This window comes from Salvelinus namaycush, chromosome 4 (assembly GCF_016432855.1).
Source record: "Salvelinus namaycush isolate Seneca chromosome 4, SaNama_1.0, whole genome shotgun sequence".
Lineage (NCBI taxonomy): Eukaryota > Metazoa > Chordata > Actinopteri > Salmoniformes > Salmonidae > Salvelinus > Salvelinus namaycush.
The window spans coordinates 2,727,650-2,746,195 of record NC_052310.1 but is presented as its reverse complement, the minus strand read 5'-3'; the positions used below and the strand labels follow the sequence as shown (position 1 = coordinate 2,746,195).

The 18,546-nt window shown below is 45.3% G+C and overlaps 1 protein-coding gene across 3 annotated transcripts; it reads right to left on the bottom strand.

Annotated features, from left to right (window-relative positions):
• Window positions 1–3,281: 3,281 nt before the first annotated feature.
• On the bottom strand, window positions 3,282–18,464 carry nsmce4a (NSE4 homolog A, SMC5-SMC6 complex component). Of its 3 annotated transcripts, none has more exons than XM_038990981.1 (11): window positions 17,333–18,464; window positions 16,416–16,758; window positions 15,706–15,786; window positions 15,277–15,407; window positions 14,820–14,968; window positions 14,313–14,412; window positions 13,874–13,964; window positions 11,269–11,363; window positions 5,879–5,927; window positions 5,672–5,757; window positions 3,282–3,488 (listed from the first exon to the last, which is right to left on the bottom strand). In XM_038990981.1, exons 2-11 carry the CDS (start codon window positions 16,651–16,653, stop codon window positions 3,420–3,422), a joined length of 1,089 nt encoding a protein of 362 aa, XP_038846909.1. In that variant the 5' UTR covers window positions 16,654–16,758; window positions 17,333–18,464; the 3' UTR covers window positions 3,282–3,419. The 3 variants fall into 3 exon arrangements, with proteins under 3 accessions (XP_038846909.1, XP_038846911.1, XP_038846910.1); XM_038990983.1 differs by having other exon boundaries at window positions 17,600–18,464; XM_038990982.1 differs by having other exon boundaries at window positions 17,604–18,464.
• Window positions 18,465–18,546: the final 82 nt, after the last annotated feature.

Below are 18,546 nucleotides of genomic sequence, written 5' to 3'. Positions count from 1 at the left end.
ACGTCCCCTAGACACCCATTATTTACCTGCAGTTACATGAAACGTCCCCAAGACACCCATTATTTACCTGCAGTTACATGATGAAACGTCCACTAGACACCCATTATTTACCTGCAGTTACCTGATGAAACGTCCCCCAGACACCCATTATTTACCTGCAGTTACATGATGAAACGTCCCCTAGACACCCATTATTTACCTGCAGTTACATGATGAAACGTCCCCCAGACACCCATTATTTACCTGCAGTTACATGATGAAACATCCCCTAGACACCCATTATTTACCTGCAGTTACATGAAACGTCCCCTAGACACCCATTATTTACCTGCAGTTACATGATGAAACGTCCCCTAGACACCCATTATTTACCTGCAGTTACATGATGAAACGTCCCCTAGACACCCATTATTTACCTGCAGTTACATGATGAAACGTCCCCTAGACACCCATTATTTACCTGCAGTTACATGATGAAACGTCCCCTAGACACCCATTATTTACCTGCAGTTACATGATGAAACGTCCCCTAGACACCCATTATTTACCTGCAGTTACATGATGAAACGTCCACTAGACACCCATTATTTACCTGCAGTTACCTGATGAAACGTCCCCTAGACACCCATTATTTACCTGCAGTTACATGATGAAACGTCCCCTAGACACCCATTATTTACCTGCAGTTACATGATGAAACGTCCCCTAGACACCCATTATTTACCTGCAGTTACATGATGAAACGTCCACTAGACACCCATTATTTACCTGCAGTTACATGATGAAACGTCCCCTAGACACCCATTATTTACCTGCAGTTACATGATGAAACGTCCCCTAGACACCCATTATTTACCTGCAGTTACATGATGAAACGTCCACTAGACACCCATTATTTACCTGCAGTTACATGATGAAACGTCCCCTAGACACCCATTATTTACCTGCAGTTACATGATGAAACGTCCACTAGACACCCATTATTTACCTGCAGTTACATGATGAAACGTCCCCTAGACACCCATTATTTACCTGCAGTTACATGATGAAACGTCCCCTAGACACCCATTATTTACCTGCAGTTACATGATGAAACGTCCACTAGACACCCATTATTTACCTGCAGTTACATGATGAAACGTCCACTAGACACCCATTATTTACCTGCAGTTACATGATGAAACGTCCCCTAGACACCCATTATTTACCTGCAGTTACATGATGAAACGTCCCCTAGACACCCATTATTTACCTGCAGTTACATGATGAAACGTCCACTAGACACCCATTATTTACCTGCAGTTACCTGATGAAACGTCCCCTAGACACCCATTATTTACCTGCAGTTACATGATGAAACGTCCCCTAGACACCCATTATTTACCTGCAGTTACATGATGACACGTCCCCTAGACACCCATTATTTACCTGCAGTTACCTGATGAAACGTCCCCTAGACACCCATTATTTACCTGCAGTTACATGATGAAACGTCCACTAGACACCCATTATTTACCTGCAGTTACATGATGAAACGTCCACTAGACACCCATTATTTACCTGCAGTTACATGATGAAACGTCCCCTAGACACCCATTATTTACCTGCAGTTACATGATGAAACGTCCCCTAGACACCCATTATTTACCTGCAGTTACCTGATGAAACGTCCCCTAGACACCCATTATTTACCTGCAGTTACATGATGAAACGTCCACTAGACACCCATTATTTACCTGCAGTTACATGATGAAACGTCCACTAGACACCCATTATTTACCTGCAGTTACATGATGAAACGTCCCCTAGACACCCATTATTTACCTGCAGTTACATGATGAAACGTCCCCTAGACACCCATTATTTACCTGCAGTTACATGATGAAACGTCCCCTAGACACCCATTATTTACCTGCAGTTACATGATGAAACATCCCCCAGACACCCATTATTTACCTGCAGTTACATGATGAAACGTCCCCTAGACACCCATTATTTACCTGCAGTTAAATGATGAAACGTCCCCTAGACACCCATTATTTACCTGCAGTTACATGATGAAACGTCCCCTAGACACCCATTATTTACCTGCAGTTACATGATGAAACGTCCCCTAGACACCCATTATTTACCTGCAGTTACATGATGAAACGTCCCCTAGACACCCATTATTTACCTGCAGTTACATGATGAAACGTCCCCTAGACACCCATTATTTACCTGCAGTTACATGATGAAACGTCCCCTAGACACCCATTATTTACCTGCAGTTACCTGATGAAACGTCCCCCAGACACCCATTATTTACCTGCAGTTACATGATGAAACGTCCCCTAGACACCCATTATTTACCTGCAGTTACATGAAACGTCCCCTAGACACCCATTATTTACCTGCAGTTACATGATGAAACGTCCCCTAGACACCCATTATTTACCTGCAGTTACATGATGAAACGTCCCCTAGACACCCATTATTTACCTGCAGTTACATGATGAAACGTCCCCTAGACACCCATTATTTACCTGCAGTTACATGATGAAACGTCCCCTAGACACCCATTATTTACCTGCAGTTACATGATGAAACGTCCCCTAGACACCCATTATTTACCTGCAGTTAAATGATGAAACGTCCCCTAGACACCCATTATTTACCTGCAGTTACATGATGAAACGTCCCCTAGACACCCATTATTTACCTGCAGTTACATGATGAAACGTCCCCTAGACACCCATTATTTACCTGCAGTTACATGATGAAACATCCCCTAGACACCCATTATTCACCTGCAGTTACATGATGAAACATCCCCCAGACACCCATTATTTACCTGCAGTTACATGATGAAACGTCCCCTAGACACCCATTATTTACCTGCAGTTACATGAAACGTCCCCAAGACACCCATTATTTACCTGCAGTTACATGAAACGTCCCCTAGACACCCATTAGTTACATGATGAATGATTTCCCCCTAAACACACACGACACAGGAATGCATTTAAATCACTATCAAACGCAGCTGGAGCAGAAAATCACAGTAGGCTTGCAGGAACATCTAAACCCTTTGGACAAAAGGACTGTGGGGAACTATAGGTTTGAAGACTTCTGCAAAGCAAAACGTATATCTGGGTACCTGGGAAAAGAAAACCCAGGCGAGCAGCAATATTCTCTCATTCCTTTATCTGATTGTGATGTTTTAGTTCGGCAAAATAGACGTTTAGGATGCGTAGATCACCCTCATTTTCTTCCTTGAAGTCAAACACACAATCCCTGTCTTTGGGTTCACTCCCTTTAATCAAATAATACAAAAAACCGCGAACAAGACCTATGAATAGAAAACTAATATTTATAGCTAGAGTTAAAGTCGATAAAATGCTCTAATGTTTTAAAAGGAAATCGCTGTTATATCAGCATCATTCTGTGTGCTGTGTGCTGGGAACCTGGATCAGTGGCTCGGTGATATCAAAGGCCTCGATTAACTCCTAGAGAGAGAGAGAGACAGAACAGAAGAAAACATCATCATCCAACTCCTTCAGAAGAAAACAGTTGATCGTCTTGTGATATAACATCATCATTTAACTCCAGAAGAAAACAGTTGATGATCTTGTGATATAACATCATCATCATTTAACTACTTCAGAAGAAAACAGTTGATGATCTTGTGATATAACATCATCATCATCATTTAACTACTTCATTAGAAAACAGTTGATGATCTTGTGATATAACATCATCATCATTTAACTACTTTAGAAGAAAACAGTTGATCATCTTGTGATATAACATCATCATCAACAACAACAAACAACTCCTTTACAAACTCTAATTTCCCCACCAACTTCAGACACCCTCTAGCGTTTGGAGGATTAAATTACCTCGAGCTCAACATTTAAATAGGTTGGTAAATAACGGTACATTTTGCAACTAAAGATACCCTTCTAGCTAGCTGACCACCGATCATTGCAGTTTACGTACGGTAAGTTAAATTAGGTTTTGAGAGTTTTCAAAAAAGTAATATATACACACACACACACACATTTTGTGGGACACGATGTATATTGTAAAATTTGACTACGCGACAGACCCCACATCATTTAATATCCAACTTTTTACCTAAATTATTCATACTCAATTTATATGTTAGTATTAAACTGTTATCTACTTTCTCAAAACATAAGATTTTATCCGTAAAACAACACTGAAGAATATTTTGGCGAAGAACCATTTTTAGGAGTTTACAGGATGGCGTATCGGGCTACGCAATGAAAAGTTGACAGCCAAGTCCTGTTTTCTTTACCGGGAGCCAAGTCCTGTTTTCTTTACCGGGAGCCAAGTCCTGTTTTCTTTACCGGGAGCCAAGTCCTGTTTTCTTTACCGGGAGCCAAGTCCTGTTTTCTTTACCGGGAGCCAAGTCCTGTTTTCTTTACCGGGAGCCAAGTCCTGTTTTCTTTACCGGGAGCCAAGTCCTGTTTTCTTTACCGGGAGCCAAGTCCTGTTTTCTTTACCGGGAGCCAAGTCCTGTTTTCTTTACCGGGAGCCAAGTCCTGTTTTCTTTACCGGGAGCCAAGTCCTGTTTTCTTTACCGGGAGCCAAGTCCTGTTTTCTTTACCGGGAGCCAAGTCCTGTTTTCTTTACCGGGAGCCAAGTCCTGTTTTCTTTACCGGGAGCCAAGTCCTGTTTTCTTTACCGGGAGCCAAGTCCTGTTTTCTTTACCGGGAGCCAAGTCCTGTTTTCTTTACCGGGAGCCAAGTCCTGTTTTCTTTACCGGGAGCCAAGTCCTGTTTTCTTTACCGGGAGGCTCGTCAACTATCTAGTAAACACTTCGGATGCGAGGTTGGCGTCTCTTTTATTGAACAAAAAATGTTAAAGATATATTAATTTAATTAACAAAATAGTGAGGTGGCCAATAACTGGGGACCGTATGCCAATAATACAGGATGGAATTTTTGGGGGGCTAAAACCGCTTATCAAAAAGATGATCGTAGTAGTTAAAATGTCAAACATGCTAATTGTTTTTTACGAAAATGTCAAACATGCTAATTGTTTTTTACGACACCAATAATCACAAAACATTGACGTCTTTAAAACACAAGATAACACTGTTGATGGTAATATATTTCTTAACCGCTGTTGAATACGAGGTGCTACTCTACTGTTATCTACTAAATTATGTACAGAGAAAGATTTCCAAGAAACTATGCTAAAATCCATGTGTATGTGTTCTGTCCCAGTGGGTGTGTGTGTGTGTGTGTGTGTGTGTGTGTGTATGTGTTCTGTCCCAGTGGGTGTGTGCATGTGCATTTGTTCTGTCCCAGTGTGTCTGTATGTGTGTCCCTGTCCCAGTGTGTCTGTATGTGTGTCCCTGTCCCAGTGTGTCTGTATGTGTGTCCCTGTCCCAGTGTGTCTGTATGTGTGTCCCTGTCCCAGTGTGTCTGTATGTGTGTCCCTGTCCCAGTGTGTCTGTATGTGTGTCCCTGTCCCAGTGTGTCTGTATGTGTGTCCCTGTCCCAGTGTGTCTGTATGTGTGTCCCTGTCCCAGTGTGTCTGTATGTGTGTCCCTGTCCCAGTGTGTATGTGTGTCCCTGTCCCAGTGTGTATGTGTGTCCCTGTCCCAGTGTGTATGTATGTGTGTGTGTGTGTGTGTGTGTGTGTGTGTGTGTGTTACCTTCCAGCTCTTGGGGCTGATAGAGATGACACACTGCTGCCTGTTAGTCGCTCCTCCAGCCTCCACCTCCCCTTCCTCCACAGGGGCTGTCAGAGATAAAGACACGTTAATGACGGCTTACGACAAAGAAAACTATCGTGAAAAATGATTACCCCAAACAGCTTAGCAAGAAAAGTCATTTTGTCACAATAGGAGATTCTCTCTTACCTATACAAGGAAGTTTGTGATTATCCAGGTACATTTTCGCCAAACCATCCTGAGAAACACAAACAACGCCATCACCAACCATCCACATGACATATCAATAGGAGAAGTGTCTTGAAGTGACTTCCTGCTATCTAATAATAACATCTATCAGACACTTCCTATCCAGGGACTAGTCCCAAACACACTTCCTATCCAGGGACTAGTCCCAAACACACTTCCTATCCAGGGACTAGTCCCAAACACACTTCCTATCCAGGGACTAGTCCCAAACACACTTCCTATCCAGGGACTAGTCCCAAACACACTTCCTATCCAGGGACTAGTCCCAAACACACTTCCTATCCAGGGACTAGTCCCAAACACACTTCCTATCCAGGGACTAGTCCCAAACACACTTCCTATCCAGGGACTAGTCCCAAACACACTTCCTATCCAGGGACTAGTCCCAAACACACTTCCTATCCAGGGACTAGTCCCAAACACACTTCCTATCCAGGGACTAGTCCCAAACACACTTCCTATCCAGGGACTAGTCCCAAACACACTTCCTATCCAGGGACTAGTCCCAAACACACTTCCTATCCAGGGACTAGTCCCAAACACACTTCCTATCCAGGGACTAGTCCCAAACACACTTCCTATCCAGGGACTAGTCCAAACACACTTCCTATACAGGGACTAGTCCAAACACACTTCCTATCCTGACCAGACTAACCCGCTCCTCATCCTGACCAGACTAACCCGCTCCTCATTCTGACCAGACCTGAATGTAATGCCTGCAGGATAACCCACTCCTCATCCTGACCAGACCTGAATGTAATGCCTGCAGGATAACCCACTCCTCATCCTGACCAGACCTGAATGTAATGCCTGCAGGATAACCCACTCCTCATTCTGACCAGACCTGAATGTAATGCCTGCAGGATAACCCACTCCTCATTCTGTCCAGACCTGAATGTAATGCCTGCAGGATAACCCACTCACCCTGACCAGACCTGAATGTAATGCCTGCAGGATAACCCACTCCTCATTCTGACCAGACCTGAATGTAATGCCTGCAGGATAACCCACTCCTCATTCTGTCCAGACCTGAATGTAATGCCTGCAGGATAACCCACTCCTCATCCTGACCAGACCTGAATGTAATGCCTGCAGGATAACCCACTCCTCATTCTGACCAGACCTGAATGTAATGCCTGCAGGATAACCCACTCCTCATTCTGTCCAGACCTGAATGTAATGCCTGCAGGATAACCCACTCCTCATTCTGACCAGACCTGAATGTAATGCCTGCAGGATAACCCACTCCTCATCCTGACCAGACCTGAATGTAATGCCTGCAGGATAACCCACTCCTCATTCTGACCAGACCTGAATGTAATGCCTGCAGGATAACCCACTCCTCATCCTGACCAGACCTGAATGTAATGCCTGCAGGATAACCCACTCCTCATCCTGACCAGACCTGAATGTAATGCCTGCAGGATAACCCACTCCTCATTCTGACCAGACCTGAATGTAATGCCTGCAGGATAACCCACTCCTCATTCTGTCCAGACCTGAATGTAATGCCTGCAGGATAACCCACTCCTCATTCTGACCAGACCTGAATGTAATGCCTGCAGGATAACCCACTCCTCATTCTGTCCAGACCTGAATGTAATGCCTGCAGGATAACCCACTCCTCATTCTGACCAGACCTGAATGTAATGCCTGCAGGATAACCCACTCCTCATTCTGTCCAGACCTGAATGTAATGCCTGCAGGATAACCCACTCCTCATCCTGACCAGACCTGAATGTAATGCCTGCAGGATAACCCACTCCTCATTCTGACCAGACCTAAATGTAATGCCTGCAGGATAACCCACTCCTCATCCTGACCAGACCTGAATGTAATGCCTGCAGGATAACCCACTCCTCATCCTGACCAGACCTGAATGTAATGCCTGCAGGATAACCCACTCCTCATTCTGACCAGACCTGAATGTAATGCCTGCAGGATAACCCACTCCTCATCCTGACCAGACCTGAATGTAATGCCTGCAGGATAACCCACTCCTCATTCTGACCAGACCTGAATGTAATGCCTGCAGGATAACCCACTCCTCATCCTGACCAGACCTGAATGTAATGCCTGCAGGATAACCCACTCCTCATTCTGACCAGACCTGAATGTAATGCCTGCAGGATAACCCACTCCTCATTCTGACCAGACCTGAATGTAATGCCTGCAGGATAACCCACTCCTCATTCTGTCCAGACCTGAATGTAATGCCTGCAGGATAACCCACTCCTCATTCTGACCAGACCTGAATGTAATGCCTGCAGGATAACCCACTCCTCATTCTGTCCAGACCTGAATGTAATGCCTGCAGGATAACCCACTCCTCATTCTGTCCAGACCTGAATGTAATGCCTGCAGGATAACCCACTCCTCATCCTGACCAGACCTGAATGTAATGCCTGCAGGATAACCCACTCCTCATCCTGACCAGACCTGAATGTAATGCCTGCAGGATAACCCACTCCTCATCCTGACCAGACCTGAATGTAATGCCTGCAGGATAACCCACTCCTCATCCTGACCAGACCTGAATGTAATGCCTGCAGGATAACCCACTCCTCATTCTGACCAGACCTGAATGTAATGCCTGCAGGATAACCCACTCCTCATTCTGACCAGACCTGAATGTAATGCCTGCAGGATAACCCACTCCTCACCCTGACCAGACCTGAATGTAATGCCTGCAGGATAACCCACTCCTCATTCTGACCAGACCTGAATGTAATGCCTGCAGGATAACCCACTCCTCATCCTGACCAGACCTGAATGTAATGCCTGCAGGATAACCCACTCCTCATCCTGACCAGACCTGAATGTAATGCCTGCAGGATAACCCACTCACCCTGACCAGACCTGAATGTAATGCCTGCAGGATAACCCACTCCTCATTCTGACCAGACCTGAATGTAATGCCTGCAGGATAACCCACTCCTCATTCTGACCAGACCTGAATGTAATGCCTGCAGGATAACCCACTCCTCATCCTGACCAGACCTGAATGTAATGCCTGCAGGATAACCCACTCACCCTGACCAGACCTGAATGTAATGCCTGCAGGATAACCCACTCCTCATTCTGACCAGACCTGAATGTAATGCCTGCAGGATAACCCACTCCTCATTCTGTCCAGACCTGAATGTAATGCCTGCAGGATAACCCACTCCTCATCCTGACCAGACCTGAATGTAATGCCTGCAGGATAACCCACTCCTCATCCTGACCAGACCTGAATGTAATGCCTGCAGGATAACCCACTCCTCATTCTGACCAGACCTGAATGTAATGCCTGCAGGATAACCCACTCCTCATTCTGTCCAGACCTGAATGTAATGCCTGCAGGATAACCCACTCCTCATCCTGACCAGACCTGAATGTAATGCCTGCAGGATAACCCACTCCTCATCCTGACCAGACCTGAATGTAATGCCTGCAGGATAACCCACTCCTCATTCTGACCAGACCTGAATGTAATGCCTGCAGGATAACCCACTCCTCATCCTGACCAGACCTGAATGTAATGCCTGCAGGATAACCCACTCCTCATTCTGACCAGACCTGAATGTAATGCCTGCAGGATAACCCACTCCTCATTCTGACCAGACCTGAATGTAATGCCTGCAGGATAACCCACTCCTCATTCTGACCAGACCTGAATGTAATGCCTGCAGGATAACCCACTCCTCATTCTGTCCAGACCTGAATGTAATGCCTGCAGGATAACCCACTCCTCATCCTGACCAGACCTGAATGTAATGCCTGCAGGATAACCCACTCCTCATTCTGACCAGACCTGAATGTAATGCCTGCAGGATAACCCACTCCTCATTCTGACCAGACCTGAATGTAATGCCTGCAGGATAACCCACTCCTCATTCTGACCAGACCTGAATGTAATGCCTGCAGGATAACCCACTCCTCATTCTGACCAGACCTGAATGTAATGCCTGCAGGATAACCCACTCCTCATCCTGACCAGACCTGAATGTAATGCCTGCAGGATAACCCACTCCTCATTCTGACCAGACCTGAATGTAATGCCTGCAGGATAACCCACTCCTCATTCTGACCAGACCTGAATGTAATGCCTGCAGGATAACCCACTCCTCATTGTGACCAGACCTGAATGTAATGCCTGCAGGATAACCCACTCCTCATCCTGACCAGACCTGAATGTAATGCCTGCAGGATAACCCACTCCTCATTCTGACCAGACCTGAATGTAATGCCTGCAGGATAACCCACTCCTCATTCTGACCAGACCTGAATGTAATACCTGCAGGATAACCCACTCCTCATTCTGACCAGACCTGAATGTAATGCCTGCAGGATAACCCACTCCTCATCCTGACCAGACCTGAATGTAATGCCTGCAGGATAACCCACTCCTCATTCTGACCAGACCTGAATGTAATGCCTGCAGGATAACCCACTCCTCATTCTGACCAGACCTGAATGTAATGCCTGCAGGATAACCCACTCCTCATTCTGACCAGACCTGAATGTAATGCCTGCAGGATAACCCACTCCTCATCCTGACCAGACCTGAATGTAATGCCTGCAGGATAACCCACTCCTCATTCTGACCAGACCTGAATGTAATGCCTGCAGGATAACCCACTCCTCATCCTGACCAGACCTGAATGTAATGCCTGCAGGATAACCCACTCCTCATTCTGACCAGACCTGAATGTAATGCCTGCAGGATAACCCACTCCTCACCCTGACCAGACCTGAATGTAATGCCTGCAGGATAACCCACTCCTCATTCTGACCAGACCTGAATGTAATGCCTGCAGGATAACCCACTCCTCATCCTGACCAGACCTGAATGTAATGCCTGCAGGATAACCCACTCCTCATTCTGACCAGACCTGAATGTAATGCCTGCAGGATAACCCACTCCTCATTCTGACCAGACCTGAATGTAATGCCTGCAGGATAACCCACTCCTCATTCTGACCAGACCTGAATGTAATGCCTGCAGGATAACCCACTCACCCTGACCAGACCTGAATGTAATGCCTGCAGGATAACCCACTCCTCATTCTGACCAGACCTGAATGTAATGCCTGCAGGATAACCCACTCCTCATTCTGTCCAGACCTGAATGTAATGCCTGCAGGATAACCCACTCCTCATTCTGTCCAGACCTGAATGTAATGCCTGCAGGATAACCCACTCCTCATCCTGACCAGACCTGAATGTAATGCCTGCAGGATAACCCACTCCTCATTCTGACCAGACCTGAATGTAATGCCTGCAGGATAACCCACTCCTCATCCTGACCAGACCTGAATGTAATGCCTGCAGGATAACCCACTCACCCTGACCAGGAAGGAGGTGTGGAAGATGTTCTCCACAGAGCGGGAGAAGGAGGTGGGGTCTATGACAAACTCATAGTAGGAGATGGGAGATGTGGCTGGAGATACAAGGGGAGAAAAGGTACATCACAAATAGCTCTTTAACCAACTAATATCAAATCATTTCTACCCTAATTAAAATGTCTACAGCAGAGTTTTATAAAACGTTGTGTTACACCTTATAGGGCGTCCACTCACTGCTCTAGAATGTAGTGAAATACGGGTCATTTTAAGAGGGTGCTAGTTAATTAATGTCTACACGTTGTATTCTTTAGCCTTATGCCATTATGAATGACATACAATTAATCATTAGATTGTTCGCTACAATATTAAATATTCTCGTACTTTAACAGTGCTGATGAAATAAGAACGTAGGGCTGATCCCATTTAGACGACTGATCGATTGTTCGGTCGATAGGCTGTTGGTCGACCAAGATTAATTTAGTCGAGCAGTGGCAAATATATTTAAAATGTATGGCACACGAGACACCCGTCTGATTCACGCCTGTCTCAGTGGACTGATCCATTGCGGAGGCCTGTCCGAGTGGACTGATCCATTGCGCTCCATTGCAGGAGCAGTAGAGATACTCTTAATGATCGGCTATGAAAAGCCAACTGACATTTACTCCTGAGGTGCTGACTTGTTGCACCCTCGACAACTACTGTGATTATTATTATTTGACCATGCTGGTCATTTATGAACATTTGAACATCTTGGCCATGTTCTGTTATAATCTCCACCCGGCACAGCCAGAAGAGGACTGGCCACCCCTCAGAGCCTGGTTCCTCTCTAGGTTTCTTCCTAGGTTTTGGCCTTTCTAGGGAGTTTTTCCTAGCCACCGTGCTTCTACACCTGCATTGCTTGCTGTTTGGGGTTTTAGGCTGGGTTTCTGTACAGCACTTTGAGATATCAGCTGATGTAAGAATGGCTATATAAATACATTTGATTGCGGAGGCCTGTCCCAGTGGACTGATCCATTGCGGAGGTCTGTCTCAGTGGACTGATCCATTGCGGAGGCCACGGGGATGACACAACAGTAGCACCATTTACCATAATTTATAAAATCGACAATGTTTGTTTGGTTACGGTAATTTCTGTTCAAGCATTCAATATATTATTACAGTCGTTCCGTTGTCATTGTAGGAGTGGACAGATTAAAGTGCAAGTGCTGGTTACGTGTTATTTATTTATTTAAATTTGGGGGCCACTGTTCTACTAAATGATAGACAAACCGCGTCACCGTCCGATAGACAAACCGCGTCACCGTCCGATAGACAAACCGCGTCACCGTCCGATAGACAAACCGCGTCACCGTCCGATAGACAAACCGCGTCACCGTCCGATAGACAAACCGCGTCACCGTCCGATAGACAAACCGCGTCACCGTCCGATAGACAAACCGCGTCACCGTCCGATAGACAAACCGCGTCACCGTCCGATAGACAAACCGCGTCACCGTCCGATAGACAAACCGCGTCACCGTCCAATAGACACCTTCATTTTGAAGGCAAACCGCAAATTCCACCACCATGCACAATCCCCATTGTGGCCAGCCTTTAAATTGGGGGGGGTTGAGGTGAGGAGGATTATTTAAGGACTTGGGGAGGTTGAACACCAGGCGGGCTGCTGCGTTCTAGATCAGTTGCAGGGGTTGGATGTCACAAGCGGGGAGCCCAGCCAACAGAGAGATGCACTAGTCCAGACGGGACATTACAAGTGCCTGGATTAGGAAACCTGTAGGTTATTTCTACACAGTTAACAAATGGTAATAGAAGTTACTTTTTTAGGTCTTTATCATTTAGATAAGAGTTTTGAATAACCACATAATATACATTTTGAGATATGGAGACTTTATTATAAATTAAACTGTTCCACGAAAATGTGCATATAAAAATCCTAACTGGCAGGGAGATCATTCGAAAATGGCACGATAACTTGGCACTCCAAGGTTGCCGACCTCTGTTGTTGCCTATTAGGGACTTTAGTACCTTAACGGCAGAATCTGCGTAAAAACCAGCAGCAGCGGGAGGAGGGAACAGGTTCTGGTTTGGCTACAGTATAGGCTACATTTAGTTTTGTACTTCTTGGATTTCATTTAGAAAAAGCTCATGTTATCACACACGAACCTGCAGCCACACTAGCTAGCTTGTCAGTTGACGTTGGAAGTTAGCGGCCGTTCCGCCCACGGAGCAGCGAGTTCTACTGAGTAGTCTCCAAGACGAGGATCCACTTTTGACCATGGCCATTATGAAATTATATTCCCTCTAATCATTCTAAATTCTCTGAGTAAATCGGCTGTAACTTTCAAACCATACATGCTAGAGACATACAGTTTGGACTTTTGTTTTTCTGATGTAGTTCTCTATTGAACGAACATATTTTCAGAAATGTTACTAGTCAACAAACCCTTGATTCCTCTCGAAGCCTATTGGAGCAGAGGATCTAAGGTCCCTCCCCCTAGTCGGTCTTGTTTTTTGTTGTCGTTTTTTTTCCAATTGTAAAGCGACTTTGGGTCCTTGAAAATCGCTTTATAAATATGTTCTTATAATAATAAGAGTCATGACTTACGGTCGTCAAAGAAGTAGCTCCGCAGGTATCCCAGAATCCTCTCTACCTCCTTCTCTGTAGCTTCCTGGTGAGACTCCTCCATCCTCTTCAACTGGAACAGACAATGACATAAAATATAGATTTTTTTATTTAACCAGGTTAGTCTCCTTGACATAAAAATCTATTTTCCAAAGCAGAGATATACAGTTAAAACCAGGGGAGCTTCCCTCCTCGTCAACAGCTGGACAGAAATATTAAAAACATACATCCTGGCTGATCAAACCGATCTCCTTATTTCAAAGCCCTACTATATAGTAACTATATAAAACACCAAAAGGCCATATCACACTACTGGACCATACACAGCCAAGCCAGACCAAACCAAGGTGTACTGGGATGGCCTGGTGACTCTTCCAGGACAGTCAGGTTGGGGTCAGCACAACAGTGTTAAAGCGGAGACCTGAGTGGGCATGATCCTCTTGGCTTCCTTGCCGGGAACTTTCCTCTGTCTCTCTACCCTCTGGCGAGGTGGAGGTAGCTCAACCAGGAACGATCCCATCCTGGTAGAGAGACACACAGAGAGTTAGTAAGAGAGTTTTAAAAATGTTCTCGTTTATATTTAAGTGAGCGAATCACTTTTGACTCAAGCATCCCAAAGAGGATGATGATGTTTGCGTTCGTCTACATGCAGAATCAGAATCACTGATCGACAAATCAAACTACTTGTTTTGTGCTCAATACTAGGACTTCTGGGCCTCGCCGTGCTGAAACTGATCCCCTCAAACACACTGATTCACTTGTAGTGGAAAGAGTGGGCAGTCCTGAAGCAGCACTGAGCTCTGTTAGCTACCCTCTGCTCTCTAAACACACACACACACACACAGGAACGAGGGGGCAGTCCTGAAGCAGCACTGAGCTCTGTTAGCTACCCTCTGCTCTCTAAACACACACACACACACACACTTACATATAGTGGAAAGAGGGGGCAGTCCTGAAGCAGCACTGAGCTCTGTTAGCTACCCTCTGCCAGGCGTCCTGGGGGAGGTAGCCGCCGCTCGCTCCACCCTCCACATCTTCATCTTCCTCCTCCAGGCGATTCAGACCCATGAATGACAGCTTGGTGGACCAACAGAAACACAAAGGATAAAGGGTTAGCAATCTGACAACCAGTAGCCTTCACCTTCGTCACCTCCCTTTATCCCCCCATCCTCCTCTACCTTGCCCATCCTCCTCCTCTACCTCCCCCATCCTCCTCCTCCACCTCTACCCCCCCCATCCTCCACCTGCCCCCATCCTCCTCCTCCACCTGCCCCCATCCTCCTCCTCTACCTCCCCCCATCCTCCTCCTCTACCTCCCCCCATCCCCCTCCTCTACCTCCCCCCATCCCCCTCCTCTACCTCCCCCCATCCTCCTTCCTCCTCACCAGGTGTTCAGCGAAGGCTGCGGGGTCGAAGGCTGAACCCTCTGCGTGTAGCTGGCTGGCCTTCTCCTTCCCCAGGTCTGTAGCCAGCACCAGGAGCTGGGCATCTAAAGCCGCTTCACGGGCCTGACGGACTGGGAGAGAGGAGACAAAACAGAACAGGGAGGAAGAAGAAGAAGACAGGGAGGAAGAAGAAGAAGACAGGGAGGAAGAAGAAGAAGACAGGGAGGAAGAAGAAGAAGACAGGGAGGAAGAAGAAGAAGACAGGGAGGACATTCGATTAAGATAGTAGAACATCCTTCCTCTGAATAACCACTGATTCAGACATTACTAGATAGGTTAAAGCAGGGGTTAGCTCTCACCAATCTGACTATGTTAGATCAGTGGCTACTTCGAGGAAGGAAGGAAGAATGATGACAGATCGTATCATACCTTCTGCAAACAGTTTGTTGGCCTCCTCCAACACGTCTGTCAGTTTGTTGTTGGTGGGACTCAACATGTCCTCTCTGTTCTCTGGGAAGACGAGAGAAGAAATTGATTGGTTAAAAAGGTACAATAGGTAGAAATCACTCCCCCATTTCCTGGTTGATAAAATTCTTTCACATTCGCCTAATAAAAATTATATAATATGGCAAAACAAGTCATGTAGAGAATCATTGTACAATCTAAACCGCTGTGAAATAGAACCAAAATACAGCTAGTGTTTTCAGCTGTTTGAAGCTGCTGTATTAGACTTGCGTTCAATGAGAATAACAGATCTAGAACTCACATTTCTATGTGAATTTGGTCAGGTTGCCCACAAAGTTACCTACTGACCTTTAACTTGCCAGGTGTCCAGGCACCTGGGAGTTTTAACACAAACCTGTCACAGGCCGGCATCTGCCTCCAGATTCTCCACCCTTCTCCAGAAGTGGACCCTTGCACACGCCCCATTACGGATTTAAAAAATGGTGGTAATTCCCTCCAGCCAATGCTTATACCAATCCAATACTTTTAAATCAATGAAAGGGAGAATACACTTTTTGAAAAGTGTGGAGAATTGGGAACTAATGGCCCATGGATTCCATTTCCAGACAGTTCCCACTACCTTACATTACCTTTACATTTTAGTCATTTAGCAGACCCTCGTATCCACTACTCACGTTGAACAGAGTTGATGAGGTCCCTGTACTTGCTCCTGATCTCTCTCCTCCGTGCTGGATCATTGTCCTCATCCTGCATGTCTGCTGGGCTGCACCCGGCCTCATCATCATCACCACCGGCTGCTGCATCCCCCCGCTCTGCAACCACTCCCTTTGCGCCGCCTCTCCCCCCAGACACACCGTTCTGACGGTGGGTACCGGTACCAGATTCATCCCCTCCTCGGCCGGCTCGCTTCATCTTGGATACTGGTGTTTTGGTATTTTGTGTGGTCGGTTGATTGGTTGGTTGGTAGTCCGCCCTCCTCTATCCTTTTGGGTTTAGGCTTTCGCCCCTTCTTTCAAGCTAAGGTGAGGGGACAAAGTGTTGATGAGATGGTTAACTTAGTAGCACCACATGCTATCTGGCAGGGTTAAGGTTCATTTGAATTCAGGATGTAAACTGAAATTCCAAATGCAATTAAATGTTTTCCTCAATGATTTTCAAAAAGGACATCTGAAAGTGGAATTCAGTTAGCAAACTTGAAGTGACTGAATTAAAATATGATTGAGCCCAACACTTATCTAGATGTTCCCGAAATAGCTAGCTAAACATCAGCTAATAGCTTAACATCAGTTAATAGCTAAACATCAGTTAATAGCTAAACATCAGTTAATAGCTAAACATCAGTTAATAGCTAAACATCAGTTAATAGCTAAACATCAGTTAATAGCTAAACATCAGTTAATAGCTAAACATCAGTTAATAGCTAAACATCAGTTAATAGCTAAACATCCGTTAATAGCTAAACATCAGTTAATAGCTAAACATCCGTTAATAGCTAAACATCAGTTAATAGCTAAACATCAGTTAATAGCTAAACATCAGTTATGGTTTCAAATGTTTGCTATTCATGATTATTCAAATACAAATGACTGACCTTAAATGTTTGCTGTTTTCCCGTTTTGTTGTTTTCTTTTCGTTTTTTTTTGTTGTTGCTACAAATTTGACCTAACTTCACTCCAACGTTACCCGCTAACGTTAACGTAGCTAGCATCCGCCGTCAGATAAAGAAGTTATGGCGATTTCAAATCACCCACTTGATGTTTTTTTTTGTTGACTAGATGGTATACAATTTGCTGACTACATAATCATTTAGATGTTCGATTTCCGAAAATCTACTTTATAATATAATATATATACATACTCACAGGAGAGGCTTTGTTGAGAGCCCTCAAAGAGTCAATCGGTTTATTTTGCAGGCATGTCTGTGTTTGGCACGAATCGAATGCTTGAAGACGGAAGTTTTGGTCAGAGAGGACGTGCAGAGCAGCATTCAATATCGAAACGTTTCATAAACGTTGGTGAACAGCGCGAATGGAAGTTATATCCTAGCACATCATATTGGGCATAAGGAATGTCAATTAACCAGTGCTTGATTTGGGATTTAAAAATAAATAAAACTGCATTCTTTTCCTGGGCCGTCAATTCCCCGCTTGGTTGGGCGGGGGGGCTCGCTTAGGTCCCCCAAAAGGCTAGAGCCGGTCCTGATTTTCATGACCATAAGAGCCCTCATTTGACAACTTGGAAAAGCGCATTTAGGCTAGCGCATTCTCAAACTCGAACAGTCTACTGGCACATATACACCGGAATTCATACTGTCAAATAAACGTGAACAACGCGGAATCAGGATATGAATGCACCGCCTCCATTTCTATTCAATGCCAGATCCCGCCTTAATCAACGTTTTTTTGCCGCCATGTGTGAATCCGGTCCGGTGATAGGCCACTTTGTTTTATAAAGGAGACCGCATTCGGTTCCCCCCAAAAATGCAGATAAGGCGCACAGGGCTGCTCTGGCCTAAATCAAGCACTGCTAAACCTATGTAGGTTATCACCAGACAAATATAAGGTAGTTCAGAACAGTAAACATTGACAACAGTCATGTGAAATAGAATAAACAGAACAGACCTCCCCGTTAAAGTCAAATTATCCAAACGTCTCGGATATTTTTCCAACCAAACACCAACGCCGTGTGCGTGAATGTACCTTTCCGTTTATGTCTACAAATGACCACCCGATGGCGACAAAAAATAGCCATTCCTTAAAAAAAAACACAAATGTAAACCGTTTTCTTGTGACTGTCCACTGTGAA